The sequence below is a fragment of the Oncorhynchus gorbuscha genome, linkage group LG08 (assembly GCF_021184085.1).
Source record: "Oncorhynchus gorbuscha isolate QuinsamMale2020 ecotype Even-year linkage group LG08, OgorEven_v1.0, whole genome shotgun sequence".
Lineage (NCBI taxonomy): Eukaryota > Metazoa > Chordata > Actinopteri > Salmoniformes > Salmonidae > Oncorhynchus > Oncorhynchus gorbuscha.
Window position 1 is genome coordinate 3024977 of NC_060180.1, and position 20968 is coordinate 3045944.

A 20968-nucleotide genomic window follows, 5' to 3' on the forward strand; every position below is an offset into this window, starting at 1 on the left:
GGAGAGAGTGGGTAGGCCTAATCTAATGATAGAGGCAGCTTGGTGGAGAGTAGCTCTAATCTAATGAGGAGGATACAGCTTGGTGGAAGAGCTCTAATCTAATGATAGGCAGCTTGGTGGAGGTAGCTCTAATCTAATGAGGAGGCAGCTTGGTGGAGAGAGCTCAACAATAATCTTGTGGAGGAAGGTAGCTATGAGGAGGCAGCTTGGTGGAAGAGTAGTCTAATCTAATGAGGAGGCAGCTTGGTGGAAGGTATGTCAACATACATGTTGATAGATACAGAGTGGGTAGGAAGGTATGTCAACATAATGATGATACAGAGTGGGTAGGAAGGCTATGTCAACATAATGTTGTTATAGATACAGAGTGGGTAGGAAGGTATGTCAACATAATGAGGATAGATACAGAGTGGGTAGGAAGGTATGTCAACATAATGATAGATACAGAGTGGAGAAGTAGGAAGGTATGTCAACATACATGTTGTTATAGATACAGAGTGGGTAGGAAGGTATGTCAACATACATGTTGTTATAGATACAGAGTGGGTAGGAAGGTATGTCAACATACATGTTGTTATAGATACAGAGTGGGTAGGAAGGTATGTCAACATACATGTTGTTATAGATACAGAGTGGGTAGGAAGGTATGTCAACATACATGTTATAGATACAGAGTGGGTAGGAAGGTATGTCAACATACATGTTGTTATAGATACAGAGTGGGTAGGAAGGTATGTCAACATACATGTTGTTATAGATACAGAGTGGGTAGGAAGGTATGTCAACATACATGTTGTTATAGATACAGAGTGGGTAGGAAGGTATGTCAACATACATGTTGTTATAGATACAGAGTGGGTAGGAAGGTATGTCAACATACATGTTGTTATAGATACAGAGTGGGTATTATAGATACAGAGTGGGTAGGAAGGTATGTCAACATACATGTTGTTATAGATACAGAGTGGGTAGGAAGGTATGTCAACATACATGTTGTTATAGATACAGAGTGGGTAGGAAGGTATGTCAACATACATGTTGTTATAGATACAGAGTGGGTAGGAAGGTATGTCAACATACATATTATAGATACAGAGTGGGTAGGAAGGTATGTCAACATACATGTTGTTATAGATACAGAGTGGGTAGGAAGGTATGTCAACATACATGTTGTTATAGATACAGAGTGGGTAGGAAGGTATGTCAACATACATGTTATAGATACAGAGTGGGTAGGAAGGTATGTCAACATACATGTTGTTATAGATACAGAGTGGGTAGGAAGGTATGTCAACATACATGTTGTTATAGATACAGAGTGGGTAGGAAGGTATGTCAACATACATGTTGTTATAGATACAGAGTGGGTAGGAAGGTATGTCAACATACATGTTGTTATAGATACAGAGTGGGTAGGAAGGTATGTCAACATACATGTTGTTATAGATACAGAGTGGGTAGGAAGGTATGTCAACATACATGTTGTTATAGATACAGAGTGGGTAGGAAGGTATGTCAACATACATGTTGTTATAGATACAGAGTGGGTAGGAAGGTATGTCAACATACATGTTGTTATAGATACAGAGTGGGTAGGAAGGTATGTCAACATACATGTTGTTATAGATACAGAGTGGGTAGGAAGGTATGTCAACATACATATTTTGCCATTTTAAGAAAACAAAAATGAAGGATTTTCAGTTCAGAAAGATCATTTTGAGAAAGTATGTTTTTGTTGTGTTTACTGTATTTGCTATTACAGTACCGTACTGTTCAGTCTGTTTGTTCACTCTGTGGAATATTGAAGGGTGTGTGGAGTTCAAGGTTAGCTTCTGAGAGAAGGGAAAACAGTAGGAAACTATATGGATGTGTGGTGGATGCTGTTAAGCCCAATATCCTTTAGAAAAACATAAACAATATGGATTTTCTACACTGAGTGTACAAAACATTAAGAATACCTTCCTAATATTGAGTTGCACCCAGTCCTTTTGACCTCAGAACAGCCTCAATTCGTTGGGGCATGGACTCACAAGGTGTCAAAAGCGTTCCACAGGGATGCTGGTCCATGTTGACTCTACAAGGTGTCAAAAGCGTTCCACAGGGATGCTGGTCCATGTTGACTCTACAAGGTGTCTAAAGCGTTCCACAGGGATGCTGGTCCATGTTGACTCTACAAGGTGTCTAAAGCGTTCCACAGGGATGCTGGTCCATGTTGACTCTACAAGGTGTCCAAAGCGTTCCACAGGAATGCTGGTCCATGTTGACTCTACAAGGTGTCTAAAGCGTTCCACAGGGATGCTGGTCCATGTTGACTCTACAAGGTGTCTAAAGCGTTCCACAGGGATGCTGGTCCATGTTGACTCTACAAGGTGTCTAAAGCGTTCCACAGGGATGCTGGTCCATGTTGACTCTACAAGGTGTCTAAAGCGTTCCACAGGGATGCTGGTCCATGTTGACTCTACAAGGTGTCTAAAGCGTTCCACAGGGATGCTGGTCCATGTTGACTCTACAAGGTGTCTAAAGCGCTCCACAGGGATGCTGGTCCATGTTGACTCCAATGCTTCCCACAGCTGTGTCAAGTTGACTGGATGTCCTTTGGGTGGTGGGCCATTCTTGATACACACAAGAATCTGTGTGAAAAACCCAGCAGCGTTGCAGTTCTTTACATGAACCAGTGCGCCTGACACCTGCTATTATACCCCGTTCAAAAGGCACTTCAATATGTTGTCTCGCCCATTCACCCTCTGAATGGCACAAATACACAATCCATGTGTTAACTGTCTCAAGGCTTCAAAATCATTCTTTAACCTGTCTCCTCCCCTTCATCTACACTGGTGGAAGTAGATTTAACAAGTGACATCAATAAGGGATCATAGCTTTCGCCTGGATTCAACTAGTCAGTCTATGTCATGGAAAGAGCCGGTGTTCTTAATGGTTTGTCCTCTCAGTGTCTTTTAAGCATCAGTGTCTTTTTCTCTTGGAAATATGGGTTTTATTTTCCCCAACTTGTATCATCGCCACCTGGGTGATAGAATGACCTTCATGCCCTCACCACCACCTGGGTGATAGAATGACCTTCATGTCCTCATCACCACCTGGGTGATAGAACATCCTTTATGCCCTCACCACCACCTGGGTGATAGAACGTTCTTTATGCCCTCACCACCACCTGGGTGATAGAACGTCCTTTATTCCCTCACCACCACCTGGGTGATAGAACGTCCTTTATTCCCTCACCACTACCTGGGAGATAGAACGCTTTTATTCCCTCAAACCTGTCAAAGAAGGTCCATGAAGGTCAATAAGCATCTCATGGTTAATTAACAGCAGGGTTGGGGTCAGTTCCTGAATCAACTTCATTGAAATGGAATTGATCCCAACCCAGATATACAGTGAGAATAATGTGGGTCCTAAACTCAAGAGTGTTCATTTAAACAGACTGATTATTCCCAAAATGGTTTGCATAACTGATGAAACCCAAAGAGCCCACCCTCTCTCTACTGTGTCTGTAACCCCTTATATCACTGAGTTGTGCCACAGCTGTTCTTGTGTTCTGTCCATGCTTAGAATGACGTACCTCTACACTACTACAGATCTAGTTATGCTGTCTTGCCAACTCTGATGGTCATTGTCATGTCTTGTCATTCAATAGGAGTTAGCAACACAGCTCAAACTGATCTGGGACCTGGCGATCATATTTATAACAGCAGAGATAATACTACACTTTCTCTCTTACAGCTCAAACTGATCTGGGACCTGGCTATCACATATATAACACCAGAGATACTTAACCTCCTGTCTATTCTCTTCATGATGCTGTGTTGTATGTCATTTCTGGAAGGATTAGATTGCAGTGTTATTTTTGGGCTTGTTGTAGGAAATATTTCCCCACAGTTGTGGGTGGATTCAATAGGCTACACACAGTTCAAATAAATCTGCAGGCCTCAATCTCAAATGAATGGGAATGATTATTCATTTATTTTATTTTCATTTGGGAATCCGACCTCTTCATTTACTTGAAATAGGCATCTGTTTTCTCTGCCTAGAAGCAATGTTGTGTATTTTCCCCATTGCAAGCTTTGATTGAATGTCAGCCAGCCATGTCAGCCAAGGTCTTCTAATGTGTTAGACATTCATTCCCACTGGGAGAGGAGAACACAATATAAACTTCTACTGTACTTGGTGGAAATAGTTGACGTTGTAGCTCACAGAGCTTCTGGTATGTGGTCTATTGAAGTGTATAATAATGCAGTACTCCTAGCTACAGGAGTTAGGACCAGACGACATGAGGTGAACTCACAAACTCAGAATAACAACAGCAGGCTTTATGGTGTCTATTGATTTGTGTTGTTCAAACCGTCGGTTCACAACAAATATAGTAACACAAGCTACTCCCAATAAGTCAGCCTTAAGGCTTCCTGTATATCAGAATAGACTGGGTGGGAGCAGGGGAAGGGTCGGTAGGTTATATTTTTAATGGTTGTGGATGCATCCCAAATGGCACCCTATTTCTTACGTAATGCACTTACTGGTGGATCTGGTCAAAAGTAGTGCACTATTTAGGAAATAGAGTGCCATTTGGCACCGCCGTGTTCAGTTCATACCGACGGAGCGTGAGGAAAGATGTGGAATGCTTGAGGCCATCTAGAGAGAAGAAACCAATCACTACTCTCAGTGCTATCACACAGATGCAACCTAACATAGCAGGCGTAAAAAGACGCCTGAGCGGAGTTCCCACATCCGGTTTCAGAAGAAAAATAAGCTACTGTAGGCTGAATTAGCTGTATTTCTGATAAACGGATGCATCCGGGTGCTGTAAAACCCCGCTTAGGGTACACTGGATGTCAGGGAATACACATAGAACACCAAGATCTCCCACAACCTCTGAACCTGTCGATACGGGGTCATGCCTGGGCTCCACCTAGTGCCGTTGATCCTGTCTATAGGAGGTGATGCCTGGGCTCCACCTACCGTTGATCCTATCGATAGGGGTTAACGCCTGGGCTCCACCTAGTGCCGTTGATCCTGTCTATAGGAGGTTATGCCTGGGCTCCACCTACCATCGTTGATCCTGTCTATAGGAGGTTATGCCTGGGCTCCACCTACCATCGTTGATCCTGTCTATAGGAGGTTATGCCTGGGCTCCACCTACCATCGTTGATCCTGTCTATAGGAGGTTATGCCTGGGCTCCACCTAGTGCTGTTGATCCTGTCTATAGGAGGTTATGCCTGGGCTCCACCTACCATCGTTGATCCTGTCTATAGGAGGTTATGCCTGGGCTCCACCTACCATCGTTGATCCTGTCTATAGGAGGTTATGCCTGGGCTCCACCTACCATCGTTGATCCTGTCTATAGGAGGTTATGCCTGGGCTCCACCTACCATCGTTGATCCTGTCTATAGGAGGATATGCCTGGGCTCCACCTACCATCGTTGATCCTGTCTATAGGAGGTTATGCCTGGGCTCCACCTACCATCGTTGATCCTGTCTATAGGAGGTTATGCCTGGGCTCCACCTACCATCGTTGATCCTGTCTATAGGAGGTTATGCCTGGGCTCCACCTACCATCGTTGATCCTATCTATAGGAGGTTGTTCCTGGGCTCCACCTACCATCGTTGATCCTGTCTATAGGAGGTTATGCCTGGGCTCCACCTACCATCGTTGATCCTGTCTATAGGAGGTTATGCCTGGGCTCCACCTACCATCGTTGATCCTGTCTATAGGAGGTTATGCCTGGGCTCCACCTACCATCGTTGATCCTGTCTATAGGGGGTCACGCCTGGGCTCCACCTACCATCCTTTTGTTGTTTATGATGTTTGATGGAGGAGGTTTGCCTGGGCTCCACCTCACTATCCTGTCAAAGGAGGTTATGCCTGATCCACCTACCATCGTTGATCCTGTCTATAGGAGGTTATGACCTGGGCTCCACCTACCATCAGTTGATCCTGTCTATAGGAGGTTATGCCTGGGCTCCACCTACCATCGTTGATCCTGTCTATAGGAGGTTATGCCTGGGCTCCACCTACCATCGTTGTACCTGTCTATAGGGAGTCACGCCTGGGCTCCACTTACAGTACAACCTTTTGTGCTTGTTTATGATATTTGATGGAGGAGGGGATTTGTACCCTGTGGATACCTCACTATCCTTTGTCAAATGTAGTGTATAGTGCCCTGATCCCCAATACTATTTTGTCCTACAAATAGCAATGTATATGACCCTTGACAAGAAGCTCAACAGGAATTCATGCTCATATCAGCTCTCCCTGCAAATAACCACAAAGAAGGGGAGGAGGAGGGGGAACAGGAAGAGAGGGAAGCTGCATTGCACTCAGAGAGCAGAGGTAAAAACATGCTGCATGCCACTGAGGGAGCAGAGGTAAAAACATGCTGCATGCCACTGAGGGAGCAGAGGTAAAAACATGCTGCATGCCACTGAGGGAGCAGAGGTAAAAACATGCTGCATGCCACTGAGGGAGCAGAGGTAAAAACATGCTGCATGCCACTGAGGGAGCAGAGGTAAAAACATGCTGCATGCCACTGAGGGAAAAACATGCAGAGGGAGCAGAGGTAAAAACATGCTGCATGCCACTGACTGGGAGCAGGTAGGTAAAAACATGCTGCCACTGAGGGAGCAGAGGTAAAAACATGCTGCATGCCACTGAGGGAGCAGAGGTAAAAACATGCTGCATGCCACTGAGGGAGCAGAGGTAAAAACATGCTGCATGCCACTGAGGGAGCAGAGGTAAAAACATGCTGCATGCCACTGAGGGAGCAGAGGTAAAAACATGCTGCATGCCACTGAGGGAGCAGAGGTAAAAACATGCTGCATGCCACTGAGGGAGCAGAGGTAAAAACATGCTGCATGCCACTGAGGGAGCAGAGGTAAAAACATGCTGCATGCCACTGAGGGAGCAGAGGTAAAAACATGCTGCATGCCACTGCAGGGGAGCAGAGGCTACTGAGGGAGCAGAGGTAAAAACATGCTGCATGCCACTGAGGGAGCAGAGGTAAAAACATGCTGCCACTGAGGGAGCAGAGGTAAAAACATGCTGCATGCCACTGAGGAGGTAAAAACATGCTGCATGCCACTGAGGGAGCAGAGGTAAAAACATGCTGCATGCCACTGAGGGAGCAGAGGTAAAAACATGCTGCATGCCACTGAGGGAGCAGAGGTAAAAACATGCTGCATGCCAAACATGCTGCCACTGAGGGAGCCACTGCCCAGGAGGGAGCAGAGGTAAAAACATGCTGCATGCCACTGAGGGAGCAGAGGTAAAAACATGCTGCATGCCACTGAGGGAGCAGAGGTAAAAACATGCTGCATGCCAAAAACATGCTGCATGCCACTGAGGGAGCAGAGGTAAAAACATGCTGCCGCTGAGGGAGCGTCCACAGACAATCAGTTCAGACTGACTATAGAAACTCAGATTGAGCTGTTGCTATAAAGCCGTGAAGCAGCCGTTCAATAAACACTGTGGAAATACAAAAACAATATTGAAACCAAATACAAACCAGACTTAACAATAACAGCAGAATTATTTTCCTGCATAACAGGCATCAATAATTCACTAGCCAAACAGAGGAGCACCGACCAGTCACAGAGGGGAGCTCTGTAAAGGACGTCACACTGCTCCATTAGCCATTACAGCTTCCTCCTGAAGCGTCTTACCAGTTGGCGCCAAGTGAAAAAGCTAACTATTCACTGACGTAAGTGGAGACACCTCAGACTGAGGAATACGTTTCACAAATCCCCATGTTAGAACAGCTGTAGTGCAGAGTTAAGGGAAAAGACTACCATGTGGGATGCAGACATTGTATGTAGACATGGAGGGCTAGAAGGACTGAGGGGAAGGAAGGAGACAATGACACAGAGAAGGAAATCACGAGAAAGAGACAATATGCAAGTTATAATATATTTGCTAAGATGTAGAGCCTAATGTTGTGTGCACGACCAGGGTCTGATTGGTGTGCCGAGATATGCCACAGATGTTTAATTGATTCTGGGGAGGGAGGGAGAGATGGGGAGAGAGAGAGAGGATATTCCCATGAAGTCCTTCCCTGGTGTAAAATCCAGTGAATCAGTGGTCAGTGCTAAAATGGGAAGAGAACAAGGGAGAAAGAGGCAGGCAGCATTATTGAATCAACTATGCGTTTAGAACTAGTAAGCTGTTGATTGTAATTGATAATCACTGGAATTAGTTATTGTCCCCCTAGCTACCAGCAGTGAACATTATGTAGGGTATTTGAAATGTTGCTCGCCTGCCAAGAACCTTTGTTAGCAGCGACTAATGAAAAGAAAATGGGGATGGGGAAAAGGCAGTATTCTAAAACAGGCCATCATTCCTTATATCATTGTGAGGTGGTGGTACGGCATGGTGTCTCTGTGGTACGGCATGGTGAATCAACAGTGCTGTCTTGTGGCAGCTGCTAGTACTGCTGATGCTGGTGACGTGTTGGAAACAAAATAATCAAAGACATTTATGTAATAGTGATGTTAAGATTGAAGTAGTAAGAGCTGTATATAGATATATAGTGATATAGAGATACATTGGTTCTGGGTGTAACAGGCAGTTCGGTGTGTAATATTTCAGGTACTGTACACTTCTATTCCATCCAGGTCTATAATGTTTCATGTCCATATATATGCCATTTAGCAGACGCTTTTATCCAAAGCGACTTACAGTCATGTGTGCATACATTCTACGTATGGATGTCCATAGGACCAAGATATGTAGGCTACTGTCAGTTATCCTCACTGGGGATTCTAGTTTATTCTATTCTATACTGTAAATTATCCTCACTGGGGCTTCTAGTCTATTCTATTCTATACTGTCAGTTATCCTCACTGGAGCTTCTAGTCTATTCTATACTGTAAATTATCCTCACTGGGGATTCTAGTTTATTCTATTCTATACTGTCAGTTATCTTCACTGGGGGCTTCTAGTCTATTTTATACTGTCAATTATCCTCACTGGGGATTCTAGTTTATTCTATTCTATACTGTCAATTATCCTCACTGGGGCTTCTAGTCTATTCTATACTGTCAATTATCCTCACTGTGGCTTCTAGTCTATTCTTTGCTATACTGTCAGTTATCCTTACTGGGGCTTCTAGTCTATTCTATAATATATTGTCAATTATCCTCACTGGGGCTTCTAGTCTATTCTATTCTATACTGTCAATTATCCTCACTGGGGCTTCTAGTCTATTCTATACTGTCAATTATCCTCACTGAGGCTTCTAGTCTATTCTATACTGTCAATTATCCTCACTGTGGCTTCTAATCTATTCCATTCTATACTGTCAGTTATCATTATTGGGGTTTCCTAATCTATTATATTGTATACTGTCAGTTATCCCCACCAGGTTTTCCTAGTCTGTTCTATTCTATACTGTCAGTTATCCTCACTGGGGGTTCCTAGTCTAGTCTATTCTTGTCTATTCTATTCTTATACCCTGTGCCATTATGTTAGATTACTCTTTATCGGTGAGCAATTGTAATGTTGTCGCATTTATGCCTCATATTTGTTGGTGAGTAACAGAACTATATGTCCCTTGATGGTGAGTAACATAACTATATGTCCCTTGATGATGAGTAACAGAACTATATTTGTCTTGATGGTGAGTAACAGAACTATATTTGTCTTGATGGTGAGTAACAGAACTATATGTCCCTTGATGGTGAGTAACAGAACTATATGTTTGTTGATGGTGAGTAACAGAACTATATGTCCCTTGATGGTGAGTAACAGAACTATATGTTTGTTGATGGTGAGTAACAGAACTATATGTCCCTTGATGGTGAGTAACAGAACTATATGTCCCTTGATGGTGAGTAACAGAACTATATTTGTCTTGATGGTGAGTAACAGGACTCTATGTCCTATGATGGTGAGTAACAGAACTATATTTGTCTTGATGGTGAGTAACAGAACTATATTTGTCTTGATGGTGAGTAACAGGACTCTATGTCCTATGATGGTGAGCAGCATAACTACGTGTTTGTTGATGGTGAGTAACATAACTATATGTCCCTTGATGGTGAGTAACAGAACTATATGTTTGTTGATGGTGAGTAACAGAACTATATGTCCCTTGATGGTGAGTAACAGAACTATATGTCCCTTGATGGTGAGTAACAGGACTATATGTTTGTTGATGGTTAGTGACATAACTATATGTCCCTTGATGGTGAGTAACAGAACTATATTTGTCTTGATGGTGAGTAACAGGACTCTATGTCCTATGATGGTGAGTAACAGAACTATATTTGTCTTGATGGTGAGTAACAGAACTATATTTGTCTTGATGGTGAGTAACAGAACTATATTTGTCTTGATGGTGAGTAACAGGACCCTATGTCCTATGATGGTGAGTAACATAACTATATGTCCCTTGATGGTGAGTAACAGAACTCTATTTGTCTTGATGGTGAGTAACAGGACTCTATGTTCCTTGATGGTGAGTGACAGAACTATATGTTTGTTGATGGTGAGTAACAGAACTATATGTCCCTTGATGGTGAGTAACAGAACTATATGTTTGTTGATGGTGAGTAACAGAACAATATGTTTGTTGATGGCGAGTAACAGAACTATATGTTTGTTGATGGTGAGTAACAGAACTATATGTTTGTTGATGGTGAGTAACAGAACTATATGTCCCTTGATGGTGAGTAACAGAACTATATGTTTGTTGATGGTGAGTAACAGAACTATATGTTTGTTGATGGTGAGTAACAGAACTATATGTCCCTTGATGGTGAGTAACCCTTGATGGTGAGTAACAGAACTATATGTTGATGGTGAGTAACAGAACTATATGTTTGTTGATGGTGAGTAACAGAACTATATGTCCCTTGATGGTGAGTAACAGAACTATATGTCCCTTGATGGTGAGTAACAGAACTATATGTTTGTTGATGGTGAGTAACAGGACTATATGTTTGTTGATGGTGAGTAACAGGACTATATGTTTGTTGATGGTGAGTAACATAACTATATGTCCCTTGATGGTGAGTAACAGAACTATATGTTTGTTGATGGTGAGAAACAGAACTATATGTTCCTTGATGATGAGCAACATAACTATATTTATCTTGATTATGAGTAACAAAACTATATGTTCCTTGATGGTGAGTAACAGAACTATATGTCCCTTGATGGTGAGTAACAGAACTATATGTCCCTTGATGGTGAGTAACAGAACTATATGTTTGTTGATGGTGAGTAACAGAAGTATATGTTTGTTGATGGTGAGTAACAGAACAATATGTTTGTTGATGGCGAGTAACAGAACTATATGTTTGTTGATGGTGAGTAACAGAACTATATGTTTGTTGATGGTGAGTAACAGAACTATATGTCCCTTGATGGTGAGTAACAGAACTATATGTTTGTTGATGGTGAGTAACAGAACTATATGTTTGTTGATGGTGAGTAACAGAACTATATGTCCCTTGATGGTGAGTAACAGAACTATATGTTGATGGTGAGTAACAGAACTATATGTTTGTTGATGGTGAGTAACAGAACTATATGTCCCTTGATGGTGAGTAACAGAACTATATGTCCCTTGATGGTGAGTAACAGAACTATATGTTTGTTGATGGTGAGTAACAGGACTATATGTTTGTTGATGGTGAGTAACAGGACTATATGTTTGTTGATGGTGAGTAACATAACTATATGTCCCTTGATGGTGAGTAACAGAACTATATGTTTGTTGATGGTGAGAAACAGAACTATATGTTCCTTGATGATGAGCAACATAACTATATTTATCTTGATTATGAGTAACAAAACTATATGTTCCTTGATGGTGAGTAACAGAACTATATGTCCCTTGATGGTGAGTAACAGAACTATATGTCCCTTGATGGTGAGTAACAGAACTATATGTTTGTTGATGGTGAGTAACAGAACTATATGTCCCTTGATGGTGAGTAACAGAACTATATGTCCCTTGATGGTGAGTAACAGAACTATATGTTTGTTGATGGTGAGTAACAGAACAATATGTTTGTTGATGGCGAGTAACAGAACTATATGTTTGTTGATGGTGAGTAACAGAACTATATGTTTGTTGATGGTGAGTAACAGAACTATATGTTTGTTGATGGTGAGTAACAGAACTATATGTCCCTTGATGGTGAGTAACAGAACTATATGTTGATGGTGAGTAACAGAACTATATGTTTGTTGATGGTGAGTAACAGAACTATATGTCCCTTGATGGTGAGTAACAGAACTATATGTCCCTTGATGGTGAGTAACAGAACTATATGTTTGTTGATGGTGAGTAACAGGACTATATGTTTGTTGATGGTGAGTAACAGGACTATATGTTTGTTGATGGTGAGTAACATAACTATATGTCCCTTGATGGTGAGTAACAGAACTATATGTTTGTTGATGGTGAGAAACAGAACTGTATGTTCCTTGATGATGAGCAACAGAACTATATTTATCTTGATTATGAGTAACAAAACTATATGTTCCTTGATGGTGAGTAACAGAACTATATGTTTGTTGATGGTGAGAAACAGAACTGTATGTTCCTTGATGATGAGCAACAGAACTATATTTATCTTGATTATGAGTAACAAAACTATATGTTCCTTGATGGTGAGTAACAGAACTATATTTATCTTGATTATGAGTAACAAAACTGTATGTTTGTTGATGGTGAGTAACAAAACTATATGTTTGTTGATGGTGAGCAACGAACTGTAACAGAGTTTGTATATTGCTTTTTATTTTCCTCTGCAGCCATCAACATCACCCGGGCCAGGTTCAGTGGGAATGATGAGTTTGGGTACACCTCATTCATAGCGTACTCCTCCATCCCCAGTCTCAGTGTCTACTACGAGTTCCAACTGAAACTAACGTTCGCCGACAGAGCATCAGCTCTGAAGGACAACCTCATCCTCTTCTCTGGACAGAAAGGACAGGGTGAGGATGGAGCAGTCTATTTTTCTTTTGTTAAAGGAGAGTTTAATTCCATTCAACCTTTAGGATTTTTCATTCATTTGTTTTCAAAAGGAGTGGGGCAGTCCCAATGTGTGGCTCCTAATCGATTTTTCAGGGCGATAGATTACACTCGCGCACGCAGGCACACACACACATGCACACACACACACACACAAACACACACAAACACACACACACACACAAACACACTCTCTCTCCCAGACACACACACAGACACACACAAACACACACAAACACACACACAAACACACACACACACAGACACACACAAACACACACACACAGACACACACAAACACACACACACACACAGACACACACACAAACACACACACACACACAAACACATACACACAGACACACACAAACACACACACACACAGACACACACAAACACACACACACACAGACACACACAAACACACACACACACAGACACACACACACACACACACACACACACACACACACACACACACACACACACACACACACACACACACACACACACACACACACACACACACACACACACACACACACACACACACACACACACACACTTTCCACTCCCTTTCCCACACAAAGATCTCTTTCCCAGACACACTCTCTCTCCAGACACACTCTCCTCCCAGACACACTCTCTCTCCCAGACAGACATCTCTCTCCCAGACACACTCTCTCTCCCAGTTTCGACACACTTTCTCTCCCAGACACACTCTCTCTCCCAGAAACTCTGTCTCCCAGACACACTCTCTCTCCCAGACACAGACTTTCCACTCCCTTTCCCACTAATAAAGATATGTTTGCCAAGGGACTCCACTTTTTGGCAGAGTACGAGACTGTTTCAACCTGTTTTCTACTGATGAGTGTTCCAGACATCTCCCTGCAATTAATTCAACTCTCATCTAAACTATTGTTTTCGACTTCAAGAGTTTTTTTATTTTCTTTCAGAGAGGGTAATAAAATAAAGGCTGTAGCTGGCAGCCAATGGATGAAGAGGTGATACAAGCAAGCAAATGACTCCCATTTATGTTCATTTATGTTAATAGCTTTCCTTGTTCTTTGATTCAGGCAGATGAGACATAAATTGGATTCACTTCCTTAATAAGGGACAGATGTTCCTCTATCCTTCCTTCCTTCCTTCCTTCCTTCCTTCCTTCCTTCCTTCATTCATTCATTCCTTCCTTCCTTCCTTCCTTTCCTTTCCTTTCCTTTCCTTCCTTCCTTCCTTCCCTTCCCTTTCCTTTCCTTTCCTTCCTTACTTGTAAATGTTTCCTTTCTCTCAGGTCAACTTTAATAGCTGCTTAACTTAATGCCATGTCATCAGTGCACAGTATGTTTAATCAAAAGACAGAGAGTGCATCCCAAATTGCACCCTATTTCCTATATAGTGCATATGTAGCCCACAGGGCTCTGGTCAAAACTAGCACTATGTAGGGAATAGGGTGCCATTTGGGACAGCTGAATAGGAAACACAAGGGTTGGGTTGTGGATCTTCTGCACTTGGCTGGTTCCCTCTAGAGATGACTATTTAGGGTGATTCATAGAGGGAGAGGAGGAAGGAGACAGCCAACTTGAATAATGATGCAGTCGTCAGGGGAAGGAACCGAACAGAAAGACTAGCACTGTACAAAGAAAGAAAGAGGACAAAATAAAAAGAGGGAAATGAAAAAGGAAGGATGACGAACAACGAACAACTATAATTGGTCTGATAAATTGACATTAAACCTCCATGGGAAATCCAGTAGAATGATTTGCTTTATATTCAACATTTTGGATTGTATGACAACAATTACAAAATGTCTCATCAAGTTAGACATTTTTGAACTTTAGAAGCAATTATACCAAACATAGATATACAAACTATTGAATAAATAGAAAAGTAGGAAGTATATAAAACCAAAAGTAGTCCTCCGTGACGCTGATCCCTCCACCCATATAATGTTCCATGAAGCACAACCATCCTTCACTAGATGGTGTGACAAAGACTTCCTCACCCCAAAAAACATCAAGATTATTGACATACTCATTGTTTTAGCTTAGTTTTGAGGCAGAAATGGGGTTCAGCAATGTCACATAGGTCATATTTTGAAATGTTATGCAGCACATAGTAGTCGGACTACTTGATGATCCCATTACACTTTGTGAGATACGAGTCCATGTCATATGGTCCAGATATATAATACATATAATACCTTCAAACTCAGTGCCCTTTTTGCTTGACATCATGGGAAAAAATTGTAGACCTCCACAAGTCTGGTTCATCCTTGGGAGCAATTTCCAAATGCCTGAAGGTACCACGTTCACCTGTACAAACAATAGTACGCAAGTATAAGCACCATGGATCCACGCAGCCGTCATACCGCTCAGGAAGGAGATGTGCTCTGTCTCCTAGAGATGAACGCACTTTGGTGCGAAAAGTGCAAATCAATCCCAGAACAACAGCAAAGGACCTTGTGAAGATGCTGGAGGAAACAGGTACAAAAGTATCTATACCCACAGTAAAACGAATCCTATATCGACATAACCTGAAAGGCCACTCAGCAAGGAAGAAGCCACTGCTCAAAAACCACTATAAAAAAGCCAGACTACGGTTTGCTACTGCACATGGGGACAAAGAAGGTACTTTTTGGAGAAATGTCCTCTGGTCTGATGAAACAAAAATAGAACTGTTTGGCCATAATGACCATCATTATGTTTGGAGGAAAAGGGGAGGCTTGCAAGCCAAAGAACACCATCCCAACCGTGAAGCACGGGGTGGCAGCATCATGTTGTTAGGGGTGCTTTGCTGCAGGAGGGACTGGTGCACTTCACAACATAGATGGCATCATGAGGGAGGAAAATTATGTGGATGTATTGAAGCAACATCTCAAGACATCAGTCAGGAAGTTAAAGCTTGGTTGCAAATGGGTCTTCCAAATGGACAATGACCCCAAGCATACTTTCAAAGTTGTGGCAAAATGGCTGAAGGACAACAGAGTCAAGGTATTGGAGTGGCCATCACAAAGCCCTGACCTCAATCCCATAGAACATTTGTGGGCAGAACTGAAAAGTGTGTGCGAGCACGGAGGCCTACAAACCTGACTCAGTTACACCAGCTCTGTCAGGAGGAATGGGCCAAAATTCACCCAACTTATTGTGGGAAGCTTGTGGAAGGCTACCCAAAATGTTTGACCAAAGTTAAACAATTTAATGGCAATGCTACCAAATACTAATTAAGTGTATGTGAACTTCTGACCCACTGGGAATGTGATGAAAGAAATAAAAGCTGAAATAAATCATTCTCTCTACTATTATTTCCACCCTAATTTGCAAATAAATTCATTAAAAATCCTACAATGTGATTTTCTGGATTTTTTTCCCTCATTTTGTCTGTCATAGTTGAAGTGTACCTATGATGAAAATTACAGGCCTCTCTCATCTTTTTAAGTGGGAGAACTTGCACAATTGGTGGCTGACTAAATACTTTTTTGCCCCACTGTATATGTGTAAGTTCCATATTTTAATTATATGGTTACAGGCATTGATGGAGATGACTTCCTAGTTCTGGGGGTTCGGAATGGCAGAATTGTTCACAAGTTCAACCTTGGATCTGGTGTGGGAACCATGGTCAGCGACCGGCTGAACCGTGAGATCGATATCCACACTGTGAACTTTGGCAGATCTAAGAGAACAGGATGGTTAAAGGTGCTTTGCTTTTTCAGTATCTTTCTACCCCTGAAAATAATGTGTAATCGATAGTGTGAGTCTCTTGGATGTTTTAGGATATGTTTCATTTTGTAAAAAGGTTCCTTAATGCACTGTCATCTGAAAACATGACTGTTCCCATTCTGAGGTCAGAGGCCTGTGACTGGAATCTAAGCTCATATGTCCATTGACAGACTGTTATAATAGGAGTCTTCTCTTTGCTGATCCATTGACAGACTGCTATATTAGGAGTCTTCTCTTTACTGATCCATTGACAGACTGTTATATTAGGAGTCTTCTCTTTGCTGATCCATTGACAGACTGTTATATTAGGAGTCTTCTCTTTGCTGATCCATTGACAGACTGTTATATTAGGAGTCTTCTCTTTGCTGATCCATTGACAGACTGTTATATTAGGAGTCTTCTCTTTGCTGATCCATTGACAGACTGCTATAATAGGAGTCTTCTCTTTACTGATCCATTGACAGACTGTTATATTAGGAGTCTTCTCTTTGCTGATCCATTGACAGACTGTTATATTAGGAGTCTTCTCTTTGCTGATCCATTGACAGACTGTTATATTAGGAGTCTTCTCTTTGCTGATCCATTGACAGCCTGCTATAATAGGAGTGTTGTCTTTGTGGATCCATCAAGGCAGAGCCTGAGTATGGTGTACTGAATCATTTCTGTATCCTTTCAGGTGGACGGACAGAGAAACAGGACAGGCTCTTCTCCAGGCCACCTGGCAGGTCTCAACGCGCAAAGCCAAGTCTTTGTAGGAGGATATAATGAATATACTCCTGAACTACTGCCCCTCGGATCCAGGTTTCGCAATGGCTTTCAAGGTAAGACATCACAGGTACTCAAACAGCTTTCACGGCAAGACATTACAGTGACTATAGTATTGCCACTATAAGTAACTACTACCACCACTACTGACTATAGTGAGTATAAAATTTAACTGATAAAATGAATATAAACACCTTTTTACAACAACATTTTTCACAGTGTTTGTAACATGGCCTCGACGTCTGTAGAGTAGCAGCAGCAGGCTAGTTGCAGACAGTCAGACAGTCAGACAGTCAGAGGGGGGAGATCAGTGGCAGCAGCATAGTGACAGGCTAGTTGCAGACAGTCAGACAGTCAGAGGGGGGAGATCAGTGGCAGCAGCATAGTGACAGGCTAGTTGCAGACAGTCAGACAGTCAGAGGGGGGAGATCAGTGGCAGCAGCATAGTGGCAGGCTAGTTGCAGACAGTCAGACAGTCAGAGGGGGAGATCAGTGGCAGAGCAGTGGCAGGCTAGTTGCAGACAGTCAGACAGTCAGAGGGGGAGATCAGTGGCAGCAGCATCAGGCTGGCAGACAGACAGACAGTCAGACAGTCAGAGGGGGAGATCAGGCTAGTGACAGGCTACTTGCAGACAGACAGACAGTCAGACAGTCAGAGGGGGGAGATCAGTGGCAGCAGCATAGTGACAGGCTAGTTGCAGACAGACAGACAGTCAGAGGGGGGAGATCAGTGGCAGCAGCATAGTGGCAGGCTAGTTGCAGACAGTCAGACAGTCAGACAGTCAGAGGGGGAGATCAGTGGCAGCAGCATAGTGGCAGGCTAGTTGCAGACAGACAGACAGTCAGAGGGGGAGATCAGTGGCAGCAGCATAGTGACAGGCTAGTTGCAGACAGTCAGACAGTCAGAGGGGGAGATCAGTGGCAGCAGCATAGTGACTAGGTCAGACAGTCAGAGGGGGAGATGCAGACAGTCAGAGACAGTCAGACAGTCAGAGGGGGAGATCAGTGGCAGCAGCATAGTGACAGGCTAGTTGCAGACAGACAGACAGTCAGACAGTCAGAGGGGGGAGATCAGTGGCAGCAGCATAGTGACAGGCTAGTTGCAGACAGACAGACAGTCAGACAGTCAGAGGGGGGAGATCAGTGGCAGCAGCATAGTGACAGGCTACAGACAGACAGACAGTCAGACAGTCAGAGGGGGAGATCAGTGGCAGCAGCAGTGACAGGCTAGTTGCAGACAGACAGACAGTCAGAGGGGGGAGATCAGTGGCAGCAGCATAGTGGCAGGCTAGTTGCAGACAGTCAGACAGTCAGACAGTCAGAGGGGGGAGATCAGTGGCAGCAGCATAGTGACAGGCTAGTTGCAGACAGACAGACAGTCAGAGGGGGGAGATCAGTGGCAGCAGCATAGTGGCAGGCTAGTTGCAGACAGTCAGACAGTCAGACAGTCAGAGGGGGGAGATCAGTGGCAGCAGCATAGTGACAGGCTAGTTGCAGACAGACAGACAGACAGTCAGAGGGGGGAGATCAGTGGCAGCAGCATAGTGACAGGCTAGTTGCAGACAGACAGACAGTCAGACAGTCAGAGGGGGGAGATCAGTGGCAGCAGCATAGTGACAGGCTAGTTGCAGACAGACAGACAGTCAGAGGGGGGAGATCAGTGGCAGCAGCATAGTGGCAGGCTAGTTGCAGACAGTCAGACAGTCAGACAGTCAGACAGTCAGAGGGGGGAGATCAGTGGCAGCAGCATAGTGACAGGCTAGTTGCAGACAGACAGACAGACAGTCAGAGGGGGGAGATCAGTGGCAGCAGCATAGTGGCAGGCTAGTTGCAGACAGTCAGACAGTCAGACAGTCAGAGGGGGGAGATCAGTGGCAGCAGCATAGTGACAGGCTAGTTGCAGACAGACAGACAGACAGTCAGAGGGGGGAGATCAGTGGCAGCAGCATAGTGACAGGCTAGTTGCAGACAGACAGACAGTCAGACAGTCAGAGGGGGGAGATCAGTGGCAGCAGCATAGTGACAGGCTAGTTACAGACAGACAGACAGACAGTCAGAGGGGGGAGATCAGTGGCAGCAGCATAGTGACAGGCTAGTTGCAGACAGTCAGACAGTTAGAGGGAGTGCAATACCATTCAGAGGGGGAGACGAGGTTAGAATAGAGCTCCAATGTTGATTGTGCCTGCATCCTTTAAAGGGGCAATCGGGGATTGGTACGTTTATTTTTTAAGCTTTTAAATTGATCATATATAGCCATTGAGTGTTGAGGAATATAACTTATAAATGCCTCATGAGCTTAGTTCAACTGCCGTACCCCACCAGAACCCCCAAATATAAGCTTGTTTTTAATGCATTGTTTGTAAATGCTGTAATTGTAAACAAAACTCTGTATAGCTTCAAAACATGATTCAAACTTCACTTTGATCTCATGGATGGTCAGTCCTTGCATCCATAGCTTCGTCTATGAATTTTACATTTCTCCAGCCCCATCCCACAGCTGTTTACCAAAAACAGTGGCTGGTTAACAGTTTAGCTGTTTTTGAATCATAGATTGTCCCTTTAATCACTTCACGCCTGTAAAGTTATGCATTCTCTGCAAATCCCATTTGGCTCATAAGTCAGTCAGACAAGGGCACCATCCAGATTACGGTTGTCATAATCAGAATCAATTCTATTGGCTCCCAGCTGACCCTTAATGAAGCCTATGATTACATTCCAAATGGCAACCTATTCCCTATATATTGCACTACTTTTGACCAGAGCCCTATTAGCGTCCTGGTTTAAAAGTAGTGCAGTGTATAGGCAACAGGGTGGCATTTGGGACCGAGCACCCTGAGTATAGTGTTGATTGTGATTGCTAATGCGAGTGGAGCAGCGTGGTGGGGATATCACCTCCATAACTAACAGTAATGATAATAACAGATATGAATATCATCACAAGTTGTTAAGGCACACGATGCTGCTGCCTCCACCGTGGTTATTGTCATGATGATGATGACGATGATGCCTTGTTATTGTGAAAGATCACTGTACTTTAAATGAAGGTGAACAAGTATTTTTCCTTTTGGTGGTTATATATGCAGACAGGAGCAATCTCCCATGCTGCGTCCCAAATATAGTGCACTACCTTTTGACCAGAGCTGAATGGGGGTCAAAAGTAGTGCACTAAGTAGGGAATATGGTACTGTTTGGGACGTAACCCGTCTGTCTGTTTGGTTCTATTGAACAAACATCCCAATGATTCATTCATCTCCGGATAAACATACACACTTTGGAATGAAAATCAGCCTCACACACACACACACACACACACACACACACACACACACACACACACACACACACACACACACACACACACACACACACACACACACACACACACACACACACACACACACACACACACACACACACACGTATGCACAGTAGTTGTGCTGTACTGTGGTCCAACCATGCAGGTAACCAGAAAGCAGCCAGAGCCCAGGGCCTGG

General features: G+C 43.3%; 1 protein-coding gene across 1 annotated transcript in view; it reads left to right on the top strand.

Moving 5' to 3' along the window:
- The window catches only part of LOC124042231 (protein eyes shut homolog), a 90148-nt gene extending 72421 nt beyond the window's left edge, over window positions 1-17727 (top strand). Inside the window, exons 5-8 of the mRNA XM_046360648.1 lie at window positions 12774-12956; window positions 16519-16685; window positions 17386-17530; window positions 17723-17727. Coding sequence (XP_046216604.1) covers window positions 12774-12956; window positions 16519-16685; window positions 17386-17530; window positions 17723-17727 — 500 coding nt within the window. The remainder of the gene's footprint in view (window positions 1-12773; window positions 12957-16518; window positions 16686-17385; window positions 17531-17722) is intronic.
- The last annotated feature ends 3241 nt before the right edge of the window (window positions 17728-20968 follow it).